Source organism: Anolis carolinensis, unplaced genomic scaffold, assembly GCF_035594765.1.
Source record: "Anolis carolinensis isolate JA03-04 unplaced genomic scaffold, rAnoCar3.1.pri scaffold_14, whole genome shotgun sequence".
Classification (NCBI taxonomy): domain Eukaryota; kingdom Metazoa; phylum Chordata; class Lepidosauria; order Squamata; family Dactyloidae; genus Anolis; species Anolis carolinensis.
This window is the reverse complement of record NW_026943825.1, coordinates 7,741,174-7,760,079: the sequence shown is the minus strand read 5'-3', so window position 1 is coordinate 7,760,079 and position 18,906 is coordinate 7,741,174. Positions and strand designations below refer to the sequence as shown.

At 41.2% G+C, this 18,906-nt stretch overlaps 1 protein-coding gene across 5 annotated transcripts in view; it reads left to right on the top strand.

Moving 5' to 3' along the window:
• Positions 1-18,593, top strand: part of ttc9c (tetratricopeptide repeat domain 9C) — a 24,559-nt gene extending 5,966 nt beyond the window's left edge. For 3 of the 5 annotated variants that reach the window (XM_062965482.1, XM_062965480.1, XM_062965481.1), the window contains 3 exons: positions 3,098-3,353; positions 14,860-15,042; positions 18,188-18,593. In XM_062965482.1, coding sequence (XP_062821552.1) covers positions 3,116-3,353; positions 14,860-15,042; positions 18,188-18,288 — 522 coding nt within the window. In that variant the 5' untranslated portion in view covers positions 3,098-3,115 and the 3' untranslated portion in view covers positions 18,289-18,593. The remainder of the gene's footprint in view (positions 1-3,097; positions 3,354-14,859; positions 15,043-18,187) is intronic. The other 2 variants (XM_062965483.1, XM_062965484.1) reach the window with 1 other exon arrangement.
• Positions 18,594-18,906: the final 313 nt, after the last annotated feature.

The following is an 18,906-nucleotide window of genomic DNA, read 5'->3' as shown; positions in this document are numbered from 1 at the left end:
CAAAGGAGTGAGGTAATTGTAGAGGCAAGACAATATTGAAATTTAATTCCCCATAGCCGCTAAACTGTGCCCACTTTGGGATGTATTTAAATTACCGTATCTTGATTATTCTTATTTTTCTCTCATAGCAAACCATACTTTCTGTTCCGTTCCCTCCTAGTGGAAAGCTTTAACACTTGCACTGGAGTTCTACGGAGTTAAGTGGGACTAGCTTTGGTTAGGGGCCCTTCCACACAGCCCTATATCCCAGAATATCAAGGCAGAAAATCCCACATTATCTGCTTTGAACTGGGTTATATGGCAGTGTGGACTCAGATAACCCTGTTAAAAGCAGATATTGTGGGATTACTGTCTATGTTTTAAGTTATTTTAACTTTTGTGTGTTATTATACTGTGATAATATTGTGTTACTGATTTTATTGTACGGTAATACTGTTTTGGGCTTGTTCCAGTGTAAGCCGCCCCAAGTCCTTTGGGAGATGGAGCGGGGTATAAATAAAGTTGTTTATTATTATTATTATTATTATTATTATTATTATTATTATTATTATTTCCTGCCTTGATATTCTGGGACATAGGGCTCTGTGTAAAGGCCCTAGATCTAAACTCAGTTATAATGCAGTTCGGACTATTACATGGTCAATGAAGACTCATATAATGCAGTTTGGACTATTACATGGTCAACGAATAATAACATGCTAGGCTAGATATATATATATATATATATATATATATATATATATATATACACACACACACACACACACACACACACACACACACACACACAGACACACACACAAAGTAGAGTCTCACTTATCCAACGTAAACGGGCCGGCAGAACATTGGATAAGCGAATATGTTAGATAATAAGGAGAGATTAAGGAAAAGCCTATTAAACATCAAATTAGGTTATGATTTTACAAATTAAGCACCAAAACATCATGTTATACAGAAAATTTGACAGAAAAAGTAGTTCAATACCCAGTAATGCTATGTAGTAATTACTGTATTTATGAATTTAGCACCAAAATATCATGATGTATTGAAAACATTGACTACAAAAATGCGTTGGATAATCCAGAACGTTGGATAAGCGAGACTCTACTGTGTATATGTATGTATATATATATATATATATATATATATACACACACACAATATAATTTACAATAATATAATAATTATAACATATTGTATATACATATTATTCATAATATTATATTGTAATACGATATAATACTAATAATACAATATTAATTATATTTTATATTTTACATGTAATATCACTATTACATGGTCAACGAAGACTCACATAATGCAGTTTGACCTATTACATGGTCAACGAAGACTCATATAATGCAGTTTGACCTATTACATGGTCAACGAAGACTCATATAATGCAGTTTGAAATATTATATGATCAATATAATGCAGTTTGACCTATTACATGGTCAACGAAGACTCATATAATGCAGTTTGAAATATTATATGATCAATATAATGCAGTTTGAAGTGTTATATGGTAAACAAAGACTCATATAATGCAGTTTGAACTATTCTATGGTCAACGAAGACTCATATAATGCAGTTTGAACTATTCTATGGTCAACGAAGACTCATATAATGCAGTTTGAACTATTCTATGGTCAACGAAGACTCATATAATGCAGTTTGAACTATTCTATGGTCAACGAAGACTCATATAATGCAGTTTGAACTATTCTATGGTCAACAAAGACTCATATAATGTAGTTTGACCTATTACATCGTCAACAAAGACTCATATAATGCAGTTTGAACTATTCTATGGTCAACGAAGACTCATATAATGCAGTTTGAACTATTATATGATCAATATCATGCAGTTTGAACTATTCTATGGTCAACGAAGACTCCTATAATGCAGTTTGAACTATTACATGATCAATATCATGCAGTTTGAACTATTCTATGGTCAACGAAGATTCATATAATGCAGTTTGAACTATTCTATGGTCAACGAAGACTCATATAATGCAGTTTGAACTATTACATGGTCAATGAAGACTCATATAATGCAGTTTGAACTATTATATGATCAATATAATGCAGTTTGAACTATTCTATGTTCAACGAAGACTCATATAATGCAGTTTGAACTATTACATGGTCAATGAAGACTCATATAAGGCAGTTTGAACTATTATATGATCAATATAATGCAGTTTGACCTATTACATGGTCAACGAAGGCTCATAAATGCAATTTGAACTATTATATGATCAATATAATGCAGTTTGAACTATTACATGGTCAACGAAGACTCATATAATGCAGTTTGAACTATTATATGATCAATATAATGCAGTTTGAACTATTCTATGGTTAATAAAGACTCATATAATGCAGTTTGAACTATTATATGATCAATATAATGCAGTTCGATTATATGGTCAAAAAAGACTCATAAATGCAGTTTGAACTACAGTAGAGTCTCACTTATCCAACACTCCAACGTTCTGGATTATCCAACACATTTTTGTAGTCAATGTTTTCAATATATCATGATATTTTGGTGCGAAATTCGTAAATACAGTAATTACTACGTGACATTACTGCATATTGAACTACTTTTTCTGCCAAATTTGTTGTATAACATGATGTTTTGGTGCTTAATTTGTAAAATCATAACCTAATTTGATGTTTAATAGGCTTTTCCTTAATCTGTCCTTATTATCCAACATATTCGTTTATCCAACGTTCTGCCGGCCCGTTTACGTTGGATAAGCGAGACTCTACTGTATTATATAATCAATATAATGCAGTTTGAACTATTCTATGGTCAACGAAGACTCATATAATGCAATTTGAACTATTATATGATCAATATAATGCAGTTTGAACGATTACATTGTCAACAAAGACTCATTTAATGCAGCTTGTACTACTACATGGTCAACGAAGACTCATGTAATGCAGAGGCTGGATGGCCATCTGTCGGGAGTGCTTTGATGGTGTCTTCCTTCTTGGCAGAAGGGGGTTGGACTGCATGTCCCTTGGGGTCTCTTCCAACTTGCAAATAAAGTCTGATTTGGTTTATTTACTCTCCTTCCAGGCTTCTCCAGAAGCATCCATGGAGGTGCAGCTGCAGCAGGCCCGAGCCTTCAAGGAGGAAGGCAACCGCTATTACAAAGAAGGCCGCTTCCGGGACGCCGTGAGCCGCTACCACTGGGCATTGCTGCAGGTGAAAGGCCTGGACCCCAGTGTCCCTTCTCCATTGCAGGTCTTTGGTGCAGAAAGAGCTTCCATGACTTCTGTACAGGAGAGCGACCTCCACAGCATCCAAAGTGACTGCTATAACAATCTGGCTGGTACGTTTGTGCGGAGCTTTATTTTGTCCATCATAATAGTCCTACAATGTGTTGTCGAAGGCTTTCATGGCGGGAATCACTGGATTGCTGTGAGTTTTCTGGACTGTGTGGCCATGTTCCAGAAGCATTCTTTCCTGATGTTTCACCCACATCTTTGGCAGGCATCCTCAGAGGTTGTGAGGTCTGTTGGAAACTAGGCAAGTGGGGTTTATATATCTGTGGAATAATGTCCAGGGTGGGAGAAAGAACTCTCGACAATGTTGTTTATTTTCTGGGCTGTATGGCTGTGTTCCAGAAGCATTCTCTCCTGACGTTTCACCCACATCTTTGGCAGGCATCCTCAGCGGTTGTGAGGTCTGTTGGAAACTAGGCAAGTGGGGTTTATATATCTGTGAAATAATGTCCAGGGTGGGAGAAAGAACTCTTGACAATGTTGTTTATTTTCTGGGCTGTATGGCTGTGTTCCAGAAGCATTCTCTCCTGACGTTTCACCCACATCTTTGGCAGGCATCCTCAGCGGTTGTGAGGTCTGTTGGAAACTAGGCAAATGAGGTTTATATATCTGTGGAATAATGTCCAGGGTGGGAGAAAGAACTCTTGACAATGTTGTTTATTTTCTGGGCTGTATGGCTGTGTTCCAGAAGCATTCTCTCCTGACGTTTCACCCACATCTTTGGCAGGCATCCTCAGCGGTTGTGAGGTCTGTTGGAAACTAGGCAAATGAGGTTTATATATCTGTGGAATAATGTCCAGGGTGGGAGAAAGAACTCTCGACAATGTTGTTTATTTTCTGGGCTGTATGGCTGTGTTCCAGAAGCATTCTGTCCTGACGTTTCACCCACATCTTTGGCAGGCATCCTCAGAGGTTGTGAGGTCTGTTGGAAACTAGGCAAATGAGGTTTATATATCTGTGGAATAATGTCCAGGGTGGGAGAAAGAACTCTCGACAATGTTGTTTATTTTCTGGGCTGTATGGCTGTGTTCCAGAAGCATTCTCTCCTGATGTTTCACCCACATCTATGGCAGGCATCCTCAGAGGTCGTGAGGACTGTTGAAAACTAGGCAAGTGAGGTTTATATATCTGTGGAATAATGTCCAGGGTGGGAGAAGAACTCTTGTCCATTAACCTTCAAAGGTTATCCCTGTTGGAAATTAGGCAAGTGAGGTTTATTGTTTGTTCCAGATCTGATGCTGGCTGGGGTCAGTGTTTTCTGAATATTTTATTTATTTATTTATTTATTTATTAGACTTGTATACCGCTACTCCCAGTTTGGCTCAGAGCGGTTTACAGAAATAGATAAAAACAATACAATTAGCTTTAAAATAACAATAAAAACAATAGAAACAACAATAAAAACAACAATAAAAACAGACATAGCCCCGAGTTTTTCATATGGGTGAACTGTAACTCCCAGATGGCAAATTCAATCACCCCCAAACCCCGCCAGTATACAAAGTTAGCCATGTTAGCAAGTTTGGTCTAGATCTGTTGTCGGCGGGATTCAGTGTTCTTTGGATAAGGGTGAACTACAACTCCCAGATTCCCAGGGCAATCTTCCTGAAACACTTGCCAAGATTCACAGTTGGCCATGTTAAGTCTGTGTGTCAGTCACTTGCTGGATTCAGTATTCTCTGAATAGGGGTGAACTATAACTCTCTGGTGCCAAGATCAATCACCTGCAAAGCCTGCCAATATTTACAGTTGGCCATGTTGGGTCTGTGTGCTAAGTTTGATCCAGATCCATCACTTGCTGGGTTCAGTGTTCTCTGAATACCGGTGAACTATCACTCTCTGATGCCAAAGCCAATCAACGCGCCATGAATGTATATTTATATGTATAATTATGCAGGTTTTTAATGTAGGTTCTTAATCGTAATTTTTTATTTAAATGGATTTCTAAATGCGATGTAGTGTATATACTCGAAGATAAGCCGAGTTTTTCAGCCCTTATTTATGAGCTGAAAAAGCCTCCCCCGGCTTATAATCGGGTCAAGGCCAGCAACAGAGCCTGCAGGCTATTGCTTACAATACAGTCAAGTCTCACTTATCCAACATAAATGGGCTGGCAGAATGTTGGATAAGTGAATATGTTGGATAATAAGGAGGCATTAAGGAAAAGCCTATTAAACATCAAATTAGGTTATGATTTTACAAATGAAGCACCAAAACATCATGTTAGACAACAAATTTGGCAGAAAAAGTAGTTCAATGTGCAGTAATGCTATGTAGTCATTACTGTATTTATGAATTTAGCACCAAAATATCACGATATATTGAAAACATTGACTCCAAAAATGCCTTGGATAATCCAGAACGTTGGATAAGCGAGTGTTGGATAAGTGAGACTCTACTGTATGTGATCTATTATTTCTCTCTTCTCCCTACCAGTGTTTTCTTTTGCAAACCCTCCCTCGCTCTTAATCAAGGGAATGTTTTGCAAAGAGAAAGACACCCTTGCAAGTCAGGAAGAAGAAAAATATATATTCATTAATCTTATGAAAGCATTTTCCCCTGAAATATTTGTTAAACTCTCTTACAGATATATAGGCATTAACCCCTTGCAAGCTTTTGCCATCTCTATGTACCTTTATATGTGTATATATCTATACACATTAATTTTATATATGAATTTGCTCTCATATGTTTGCAAGTCTTTGCAAATCCTTTATACATATAGATCCATGTACCTGTGTATCTCAATTTTACTGATAATTGAGGTTTTATTGGTATAATTGTTTTATTGTTGTATCATTGATATTTGATTGTTTTATCGGGCTAGGCCCCATGTAAGCCGCCCCGAGTCCCTTCGTGGAGATGGGGCGGGGTATAAAAATAAAGTTGTTATTATTATTATTATTATTATTATTATTATTATTATTATCTGTAGCCATACATATACATTATTTTTATATATGAATTTACCCTCATATGTTTGCAAGTCTCTGCAAATATCTATATAAAGAGAGATGTCTTGATAGATATGAATATTCTTACCTACCTATATATAGGGCTTGCAAATATTACAGGGGATGTCAAGGACAGAACGCCACAAGATTCAAAGTAACAGAGTTTATTAGATTACAGAACTCAAAAATGCCCGTAAAACACAAGGGCCAGGCAGTTTTTGCCTTTAGGAGCAAAAAGGGGCAAAAGTAAATGTTCAAAAGATAAACCGGATTAAACCGGAGTTTAATCCGGGTAAAAACAAACTGCTTGCTTCAGCCTGGGTATTAACGAAACGAAAGCCAAGGAACAAAAGATACAAAGAATGCAACTAATTGGCAGCAGATTCCTCTCTGCTGCCAACACTGTGCTTAGAGTAACTTGCGTCGCTCCCCCACACACACAGCAGACAGGATCTCCAACACGAGTAAATCAGCCAAGGATTGTAGCAGTTGAGTAGACCAGTTCCGTTCCGTAGATCAAAGCCAGAAGCAGACGTTTGTAGTTTTTCCAAGTCCAAGAAGGGGGGAAGACAAGCCGTGGTCAGTTCAGTCCGAGTTCTCAAAGCAGGAGATGGCGTCCGTCAAGAAGACGACGGAGGGTCAAGCTAATAAGAGTAAGCACAGGTTTGCACAAACAAATGCCCACACAATCCCTCCCGCCGTCTGACCCTGGATTCCAATCAACTTACGTCACAGCACAGGAAAGCACACAAGTCTTCAGGGAAGCGTCCCGCACACACACGGATCCCAAGCGTTTGCCCAGATTACCTTGCCCAACGCAATTTGCAATTGCTCTCAAGCCCCATTTTATGCCAGTTACAAATCTTCATCACTGTCAGCTGTCCTCCTTAACCCGGGCGTTTCCTCATCACTTTCCTCGTCAGAGCTGGAACACCTCTGACTACGCCCAACAGCATCTCCAGCTGTGGATCCCGTCCCATCCCTCCAGCTAAACCATGGGTCTAATCCTGAAGGTCCCCATTCATCTTCTGTCCCATCATGGCCAGTGGCACCCACTTCCTCCCTTACCCGAGTCCAATCCATCTCATCCTCCTCTGAGCTAACCAGCCCCTCCTCCATTCTCTCCGTAAACCCTTCGAAAGACTCCTCGTCAGATGGTGCTGCAAATATGTCTCGCAGTCTTTTTCTCTCTCGCTCCTCGAGAGTATCTGACTCTCGAGGAGTCTTACGCCCACGTCTGTCAGTAACAGAGCCATGAGGCTCAATCATAACACTATCCCCTCTCACAAAGGCCTCCTCCCCCGATGGCGGAGAAGTGGCAGTGATACCCTCCGCTATAGCACCACGACGACTAGAGGTATCAAGTTTCAACAGCGAACGATGAAAGACTGGATGGACCTTTAAACTAGACGGTAAACGCAAACGAAACGCAACAGAAGAAATCTTTTTAACGATAGGAAAGGGACCCAAATACCGAGGCGCAAACTTTCCCCCAGCCTGTTTAATATGTTTGGAAGATAACCACACCAAATCCCCTTCTTCCAACTCCTCCCCTGCCTGCCTGTGGCGGTCAGCCTGAGTCTTCTGCGTTGCCTTAGCTTCCAACAGTAAGCGACGGGCAACATCATGCAGTGCAGCCATTTCCGAAGAGCGGTATACAGGGTCCGAAGAGACCACATTGGTCGACGGCGCCACACCTCCCCGTGGGTGAAAACCATAAGTTAGCTCAAATGGCGTATGCTGACTAGACGTGTGCACCGCATTGTTGTAAGCAAATTCCGCCACCGGTAACCACTTTACCCAAGCCGTGGGTTGATCTAAACAAAAACAACGCAGATACTGCTCTAAGAGCCCATTAACCCGTTCCGACTGTCCATCCGTTTGCGGATGGAAAGCTGAAGACACGTTTAACTTAGTCCCCAAACACTCATGGAAGTGTTTCCAAAAGCGTGACACAAATTGCGGAGCCCTATCTGAAATAATCACCTCGGGTGCTCCGTGCAAACGATAGATGTGCTTTGTAAATAGTAAGGCCAACGTAGGGGCCGCCGGAATGGTTGAACAAGGAATAAAATGAGCCAGTTTACTAAATAAATCCACCACCACCCAAATACAAGTATAACCCCCAGACTTAGGCAAATCTGAAATAAAATCCATGGAAATGATTTGCCATGGCCTCTCCGGAACAGGTAAAGACGATAACAACCCTCTAGGGCGCCCAACAGGCGTCTTACTCTGCTGACAAACGGCGCAGCTGTCACAAAAGCGCAGAATGTCTTGCCGCATCTTTGGCCTCCTGGTGATAAGCTGTACGGTCTTGAACCTGCCAAAGTGCCCAGCCATGGGTTCGTCATGGTGGGCTCTAATCACCTCCAACCTGAGGGTCCCTACTGGTACGTAAACCTGCCCCCTACGCACCAATACCCCGTCTTGATCCTGGAGATGCGGCAGTATGGTACGGTTACCTGCAGAGAGCAGCATCAGTTGCTCCTGAGTCCACACATCATCCTTCTGAGCCTCAAGGATCTGGTCATGTAACCCAAGCTCATTATCTACAACACACAGAGAGGCAGTAGGCAAGATGGTCTGACATACTACCTGCTCATTGGTCTTAAATTCCGGCTTGCGGGATAAAGCATCGGCCCGCAAGTTTGCCTTCCCCTCCACGAACTGCACCTTGAAGTTAAACCTGGAGAAAAACAAAGCCCAGCGGATTTGACGCTGGTTTAACTTCTTTGCTGTTTGCAAGTGCTCTAAGTTCTTGTGATCAGATCTGACCACGATCTGGTGCCGTGCCCCTTCAAGCCAGTGCCGCCACACCTCAAACGCCACCTTAATCGCCAACAACTCCTTCTCCCATATGGTATAGTTCTGCTCGAAGGGTGTTAGTTGCCGCGAGTAAAATCCACAGGGACGCAAGGTCCCTGAGGAATCCTTCTGAGACAATACAGCCCCCAACGCGTAGCTAGAAGCGTCCGCTTCTACCACGAACGGTCTGTCAACATCAGGATGGGTTAGTATGTTGTCCGATTGAAAACTAGACTTTAGTTGTAGAAACGCCTCGTGAGCTTCCCGCCCCCACACAAATGGCTGTTTCTTGCGCAGAAGCTGCGTCAAAGGTACCGTGAGCTTTGCAAAATTCGGAATAAACTCCCGGTAGTAATTAGCGAAACCCAAGAACCTTTGTACATCCTTCTTAGTCTTTAGCTCCTGCCATGAGTTGACGGCGTCAACCTTATGTGGGTCCATTTTAAGTTCCCTACCTGACACTACATGACCTAGGAACTCCACTTCAGGCACATGAAAGACGCACTTGGAAGCCTTGGCGAAAAGCCCATTAGCCCGCAGTCGGTGCAGAACCTGCTTGACATGTTGACGATGTTCTTTCTCGTCCTTAGAAAAAATCAAGATATCATCCAAATAAATCACTAAAAATTGGTCAATTAGGTCCCTGAACACATCGTTCATGAACCTCTGGAATACCGCAGGAGCATTACAAAGCCCAAAAGGCATGACTCGGAACTCGTGGCATCCGAAACACGTGTTAAATGCCGTCTTCCATTCATCCCCTTCCCGTATACGGATTAAGTTATAGGCCCCCCGCAGGTCAAGCTTGGTAAAGACCTTAGCCCCTTGCACCCTTGATAACAGTTCCGAGATTAAAGGCAGCGGGTACCTATCCCGAATGGTGTATTTGTTTAGGATCCGATAATCGCAGACCAACCTAAGTTCCCCAGTCTTTTTGGCTACAAAGAATACCGGTGCCGCAGTTGGAGAACTAGATGGGCGAATAAACCCCTTGGCTAAATTTTCATCTAGAAACTCCCGCAAAGCTTGCCTTTCCGGTACAGTCAAGGCATACAGCCTCCCTGCTGGCAGTTTCGCACCTTCTGCCAACTTGATGGCGCAATCATATGGCCTGTGCGGTGGTAATTTGTCCGCTTCTCTTTTACAAAATACATCAGAGAACTCCCCATACTCAGCAGGCACTCCCTCCATATCAGAATGAGTAACATTTAGAGTGCAACAATCCTGCCTCTTTAAGATCACTTTACGTGTTGCCCAATCTACATGTGGGTTTACTACAGCTAGCCAATCCATCCCCAGGATCACATCATATCTAGGCAAGCTCGTAATATCCCACACAAACGTTCCCGTTACTCCCTGCACCTCCCACGTTACTGCTGAGGTTTCATGGTTAACCACCCCAGTCTCCAGCAGTCTCCCATCTGCTCCTTCCACCCACACGTCGCATGCCTTGCGCACTCTAGGAATGCCATGCTTCTTAGCAAACTCAATATCTACATAGGAGACCGTAGCCCCTGAGTCCAGCAGTGCCAAAGTAGAAACAAGTTCCCTTCCCCCAACAGATAATGTAATGGGTACGAAAACATGCTTCCTCCCCTCAGTTGACTGCTTGAGGAGCCCTAGTGCGTTGGACTCACGTCGCACTAGGGCTGGCCTTTTCCCGAAAGCTGGGAAGGTTTCACATTACAATTTTTGGCAAAATGCCCAGCATTCCCACAGTACAAACACAAGCCCAGCTGCCTCCTACGGCTCTTTTCCTCTGTAGACAGCTTTTTAAAGACCCCAAGCTCCATGGGCTCTTCCCCCATCACCACAGGTGCCCTGGTTACATGCATGGGTGGCGCACACATTGCTTTTGAGTGTTTACGAGCCTCGAACCTTGCGTCTAAACGCAGCACCTTAGCTACTAAGGCGTCCCAGCTTTCAGCCGGCTCCAAGCGTGCTAATTCATCCTGGAGCATATCACTTAACCCGGCAGTAAATAAAAGCATGAATGCATTTTCCCCCCAATCCAGCTGGTGGCGATACAGGTTAAACTTATTTAAGTAATCCAAAACAGTCCCCTTTCCCTGTTTCAACCGATACAGAGCCCACCCAGCGTTCTCCGTGCGGAGAGGATCCCCAAAAGTATCAGTTAACAACTTTTTGAAATTATTCAAATTGTCCTTGACTGGGTCATTTCCCAAAATTAAATTAGTGGCCCATTGTCCTGCGGGACCGGTCAACAAACTCAAAATAAAGGCCACCTTGCTAGTGTCTGTAGGAAAAGCATGAGCACTGAGCTGAGAAAAATAAAGCTCCACTTGTGCCAAAAAGGTTGGCAACTTGCACCTGGTTCCGTCAAAGCGTTCAGGAGTCAAAACATGTCCTTTCACAGCCTGAGCTGTTTGGATAACGGTAAAAGCCGTTTGCAATTGGTCTACTTTGGCCCTTAACTCATCCATCGTCTTCCTGACGGGTTTATTGCTGCAATAAACTTTTTATGGGCGTTGGGCAATCTGTCAAGGACAGAACGCCACAAGATTCAAAGTAACAGAGTTTATTAGATTACAGAACTCAAAAATGCCCGTAAAACACAAGGGCCAGGCAGTTTTTGCCTTTAGGAGCAAAAAGGGGCAAAAGTAAATGTTCAAAAGATAAACCGGATTAAACCGGAGTTTAATCCGGGTAAAAACAAACTGCTTGCTTCAGCCTGGGTATTAACGAAACGAAAGCCAAGGAACAAAAGATACAAAGAATGCAACTAATTGGCAGCAGATTCCTCTCTGCTGCCAACACTGTGCTTAGAGTAACTTGCGTCGCTCCCCCACACACACAGCAGACAGGATCTCCAACACGAGTAAATCAGCCAAGGATTGTAGCAGTTGAGTAGACCAGTTCCGTTCCGTAGATCAAAGCCAGAAGCAGACGTTTGTAGTTTTTCCAAGTCCAAGAAGGGGGGAAGACAAGCCGTGGTCAGTTCAGTCCGAGTTCTCAAAGCAGGAGATGGCGTCCGTCAAGAAGACGACGGAGGGTCAAGCTAATAAGAGTAAGCACAGGTTTGCACAAACAAATGCCCACACAATCCCTCCCGCCGTCTGACCCTGGATTCCAATCAACTTACGTCACAGCACAGGAAAGCACACAAGTCTTCAGGGAAGCGTCCCGCACACACACGGATCCCAAGCGTTTGCCCAGATTACCTTGCCCAACGCAATTTGCAATTGCTCTCAAGCCCCATTTTATGCCAGTTACAAATCTTCATCACTGTCAGCTGTCCTCCTTAACCCGGGCGTTTCCTCATCACTTTCCTCGTCAGAGCTGGAACACCTCTGACTACGCCCAACAGCATCTCCAGCTGTGGATCCCGTCCCATCCCTCCAGCTAAACCATGGGTCTAATCCTGAAGGTCCCCATTCATCTTCTGTCCCATCATGGCCAGTGGCACCCACTTCCTCCCTTACCCGAGTCCAATCCATCTCATCCTCCTCTGAGCTAACCAGCCCCTCCTCCATTCTCTCCGTAAACCCTTCGAAAGACTCCTCGTCAGATGGTGCTGCAAATATGTCTCGCAGTTTTTTTCTCTCTCGCTCCTCGAGAGTATCTGACTCTCGAGGAGTCTTACGCCCACGTCTGTCAGTAACAGAGCCATGAGGCTCAATCATAACAGGGGAAATGCACACACACACAGAGGGATTTGCAAACGTTTCAGGGGGAAATGCATATGTGAAATTAGTGTCTATAATTACAGATTTACATCTAGCTCTGCATTGTTTATACAAGCATTGAATGTTTGCCTGTTACTATGTTGGAAGCTGGCCTGGGTCCCCATGGAGAGATAGGGTGGGATCCAAATGAAGTTTTTATTATTATTATTATTATTATTATTATTATTATTATTATTATTATTATTATGTTATTGTTGATACCATATTGTTTTTGTTGCCCCTACTTTTACACTTATAGAGCTAGTTTATTGTTTTTCTTTGAAATACGCTAAATATTAAAAAACATTTAACCTACTGATGCCTCGATTAATGAAATGAAATTTTATTGGTATCTATTTTTATTTTGAAATTTACCCATAGCTGCTGCATTTCCCACCCTCGGCTTATACTCGAGTCAATAAGTTATCCCAGTTTTTTGTGGTAAAATTAGGTGCCTCGGCTTATATTCAGGTCGGCTTATACTCGAGTATATACGGTAAACTGTTTTTATGTATGCTTTTATATTGTAAGCCGCCCTGAGTCCCCTGATGGGTAAGAAGGGCGGGTAGAAGTGATGCAATCAAATCAAGTCTGTTGTCTGTTGGAGGCAAGTGTAAATGTTGCAATTGACCACCTTGATTAGAATTGAATAGCCTTGCAGCCATTCCCCCAGGCAGGAAGCAGCCAGACTTTGAAGCTGCACAACTACTAAATGCTAATCAAGGTGGCCAATGGCCATATATTTGTAGAAATGCTCTGACTCACTGCCTGCATATTATAATTTATTATGCTTTATTTTATATAATAAAAGAACATTCCTAAAATAAAAAAAGTCATACAACAGACCATAGGATAATTCTGCCTGAAATGCAGGCATTTATATTCTACCATCTAAGGAAATACATTAAAAAGTATTTTTAATGTACTAAAAAGCAAAAATATACTATTCTAGGAGTAAGAACATGATTTATTACTAGCCTTAATGAAATATAGACTTATCATAAATGCACGTTATATTATTCTTCTATATCTCTCTGTTAACCAAATGATGACATAACTGCTTGGAAATCCTGACTATTAGTATTACTACTACTACTATTATTATTATTATTATTATTATTATTATTATTATTATTATATTTTCCAACTGTTGTACTGGAACAACAATGATTGTTTAGTTTAACTTTAACAGCTTTTGACAGTTCTTTGTTAGAACATTTCCAATGTCAGCTGCTTCTAACCTAGCGATTTTACTTGAAGTGTTTAATGCCAGTGCTGATGCTTTTGTGCTTTTGCTTTTTGGTGTGTTTCTTTGCCAAGTACTTTTGCATTTTTATTTCGCCAGTAGCTGTGCCCTGCCACGCGTTGCTGTGGCCAATTGGAATTGCAGTGAGTAGACTCGCTGCTTGTAAGCCTGGGGGCAGGCGCAGATGGAGCATTCCAGTTTTTGGGTTTTTTTTAGGCCCCATGGAGGTTGGGGATGTCTAGTTTTGTTGTATGAACCTAGAGATGTGGATGATGGGTTCTGTTATCAAATTTTGAGGTTGGGGGGCCTTTAGTTCTGTTGTTTTGCCCGGTGGAGCGATGCCATTCTCCTTTTATATATATAGATTTGTTCAGATTTATTTATATACAGTAGAGTCTCACTTATCCAACGTTCTGGATTATCCAACACATTTTTGTAGTCCATGTTTTCAATACATCGTGATATTTTGGTGCTAAATTCGTAAATACAGTAATTACTACATAGCATGACTGCGTATTCAACTACTTTTTCTGTCAAATGTGTTGTATAACATGATGTTTTGGTGCTTAATTTGTAAAATCATAACCTTATTTGGTGTTTAATAGGCTTCTCCTTAATCTCTCCTTATTATCCAACATATTCGCTTATCCAACGTTCTGCCAGACCATTTATGTTGGATATTATGTCAAATGTGTTGTATAACATGATGTTTTGGTGCTTAATTTGTAAAATCATAACCTAATTTGATGGCAAAATTCACACTTGCCTCCAACAGACAACAGATAAACCTCACTTGCCTCGTTTCCTTTGAAGGTGTGTTGGTTAGTATAGTGATCTTGTGCTTTTTGTGTCCCTGTAGCCTGTCTCCTCCAGATGCAACACGTCAACTATGAGCGAGTGAAGGAGTACAGCCTCAAAGTCCTGGAAAAACAGCCGGAAAATGTGAAAGGGTTGTATCGTGCCGGAGTGGCGTTCTACCATTTGCAGGATTATGACCGGGCACGGCAGTATCTCCTGGCAGCAATGAGTAAGCAGCCCAAAGGTGAGGGAGATGCTGGACTTCTCCGTGACCGTTTTGCCCATGCTTCTTGGGGTTTCTAGACGTAGAATCATCAAATCCTAGAGATGGTGGAGGACATGGGCAGGGCTGTTGGTCACATTCACAGCACTTTGTATAACCTGCAATGTCATTGGAGGGTCATTGGTGTCTCCTGAGTAGGGGCAGTTCACCCATAAGGCAAATTAGGCATTTGCCTGTGGCACCATTTTCTTTGGGGTGCCATTTTGGAGCTCCCGCATGCGCCCCCCCACCGCCTCCTCCCAGGTAGTTTCACGGGATTGCACCGCCCACACGCATCCGTCACTCAGTCTTGGAGCAGAAAGCCCCTCCTTTGGTGCCCGTGCTAGGCCTTCCAGCTGGCGCGGACCCACCTTTGGGGACTTCGGAGATTGTGAGGTCTGTGGGATATTGGAAGCTAGGTAAGTGGGATTTATATAGCTATAGAACAGGGGTCCCCCCAAACTAAGGCCCAGGGGCCGGATGCGGCCCTCCAAAGTCATTTACCTGTCCCCCACCCTCCGTTTTATAATATAATATTTTTATATCAGTTTTAATAATATATATATACATATAATATTGATAAAAATATTATAATGTTATACAATATAATACTAATAATAATCTATATATATAAAAGGGTAATGACATTTCGGCCTAGGACAAAACAACAAAACTACACATCCCAGAAACACTAAACTTGGCAGCACAACCCCTCATCCATGCCTCTACGTTCATACAACAAAAAGAAAAGAAAAATAAAGTCCTAATTAGAGGGAGAGGTTTTTATCCAATTGCTGTCAGTTAAAAGGTTAAGCTCCGCTCACTTGGCCTCCTAGCAACCCACTCAGCCCAGGGGACAGGCAGAGTTAGGCCTCACTTAGGCCTCTTCCACACTGCCTATAAAATACAGATTATCTGACTTTAACTGGATTATATGGCAGTGTAGACTCAAGGCCCTTCTACACAGCTATATAACCCATTTATAATCTTATATTATCTGCTTTGAACTGGATTATCTTGACTCCACACTGCCATATAATCCACTTCAGTGTGCAGTCGGACACAACTGGACTTAATGTCAGGGGAAAACCTTTACCTTAACTACCACCAATTCCTCAATATTTTATTTCCCATACTTCGCCACAGCAACGCGTGGCCGGACACAGCTAGTACCATATAATATTAAATTATATGTTATATATTACATATAATATTACACTACAGCGGTATAGTTCAATGTGCTATGCTAATAATATAATATATTGTTTGTACATACAGCTGCTCTGAATCCCCTTTGGGGTGAGAAGGGTGGGATATAAATGTAGTAAATAAATGCAGTAAATAAATAAATGAATAATTTTAGACTCAGGCTCGCCCAAGGTCTGACATGACTTGAAGGCACACAACAACAACAACAACAATCCTAATTAACTTGACTATCTCATTGGCCAGAAGCAGGTCCACACTTTCCATTGAAATCCTGATAGGTTTATGTTGGTTAAAATTGTTCGTATATTCAAATATTGTATTGTTCTTTCATTGTTTTTGTTTTTTGCACTACAAATAAGACATGTGCAGCGTGCATAGAAATTTGTTCATATTTTTTTCAAATGATAATTTGGCCCCTCAACAGTCTGAAGGATTGTGGACCGGCCCGCTGCTTTAAAAGTTTGAGGACCCATGCTGTAGAAGGTCCAGGGTGGGAGAAAGAACTTGTCTTTGAAGCAGGTGTGAGTGTTGTAATCACCTTAATTAGCATTTAATGGCCCTGTAGCTTTAAGGCCTGTCTTCTTCTTCCCTGGGAGAATCTTTTTTTGGGAGGTGTTAGCTGTCCCCGATTGTTTACTGTCTGGATTTCCAGTTTTCAGAGTGTTGTTCTTTATTTATTGTCCTGATTTTAAAGTTTTTTAAATACCGGGGGCCAGATTCCCTTTCGGTGGCCTTTTAATTATCTGCCTTGATACCCTGTTTCCCCGAAAATAAGTCAGTGTCTTGTATTAATTTTTGCTCCCAAAGAAGCGCTAGGTCTTATTTTCAGGGGATGTCTTATTTTTCCACAAAGACTAATTCACATTTATGGTTGAATTTTTAAAAATAAAAATTTATTATCTACTGTACAGTAGTTGTCATCACAAAACAGCATAACCAAACTGTGAATCCTTTCAGGAATTTCTATATTTTATTGCTATGCTGTTTTAAAATTACTGTTTTAAATTTCTGTTCATATGTAAATTTATGTTGTTGTTGGGTTTATCCCTATGTAAGCTGCCCTGAGTCCCTTCTGGGAGATGGAGGTGGGATACAAGAATAAAGTTATTATATTATTATTTCTTGTTACTACCTTTATTTCCATGTACAACAATCTATGGTATGTACATTTACCGATCCTGCATGCTTCCAAACAAAAACTTTACTAGGTCTTACTTTTGAGGGAGGCCTTTTATTTAGCAATTCAGCAAAATCTCTACTAGGTCTTATTTTCTGGGGATGTCTTATTTTCAGGGAAACAGGGTATCATTCTACTCTATTTATTATTACATTTATTATTTTACTCTATTATTATTAAAAGGATACATAAGCACATTTACATTGAAGAAGATGAGAATAATGATTTAATCAGAGTTAGACCCAGAATATCAAGGTAGGATAACCCACAATATCTGCTTTGAACTGGGTTATCTAAGTCCACACTGCCCTATATCCCTGTTGAATGTTTGGTGCTAAATTCACAAATATAGTAATTCCTACATAACATTACCATGTATTGAACTGTTTTTTTCTGTTGATTTGTTGTATAACATGTTTTGGTGCTTAATTTGTAAAATCTTAATGTAATTTGATGTTTAACAGGCTTTTCCTTAAACCCTCCTTATTATCCAACACTTTTATTTTTCAGTGATTGGTGGGGGGGGGGGGGGTTGCCAAAATTCTGTTCGCCTACACTTGAAAATTACCTAGGGCCCGCCCTGCTCCTGAGTAGTGGGAACTATAAGGAGTGTGTCTGTGTAAGTGGGCACTCCAGCCATATACACACATACATATTTTCACTGTTATTATGTGTATAGATATGGAATCATACCGATTTGTCTTTGACTCTTTGTTTTCTCTTTCTGTTTCACAATGAAAGACACCAACGTGAAGCGTTACCTGCAGCTCACGGAATCCCAGCTGAGCAGCTACCACCAAAAGGAAAAACAGGTGTATATGGGGATGTTTGGCAAGAGGTGATGGGTTCTCCTTGGAAGCATCTATCGATACAACAGAGTGAGTGCCCAGTTGCTGATGCTTCTCTACGTACGTAGTTATTGGATTTGGAAGATATGCAGTGCCTTGAGAAATATGTATTTCATGACCAATGTAACTGTTAAAAATATATGAACCCGTTATCTGTTTCGGTGGAACAGATTGTGCATCGATGGTGACACCCTGAATTTCATTCTGTCCCTTTAGTGCAGATGAAGGCTGTGATCAATTTTCTGTTTTCATGCTTCCCCACCCCTTGTCGGTTCATAAAATAGCATGATAAATTTAAATTTGCACTTTGTATTTTTTTAAAAAAAGCAAGAGATGTGAGTTGCAATTCAGTTCAGCCCCTCGGGCTTTCATTGTTGGTTGCTCTTCCTCTGAATGATTTAATTTTTTTTCTTAATCCCTCCTTATTATCCAAGATTTTTGCTTATCCAATGTTTATTTTATTTATTATTTATTTGCGACATTTATATCCCGCTCTTCTCACCCCGGAAGAGACTCGGAGCGGCTTACAAATCAAATGTACATACAAGATATTATTAGCATAGCACAATATAAGCATTAAATTACTATATTGTACTATATCATTATATGGTA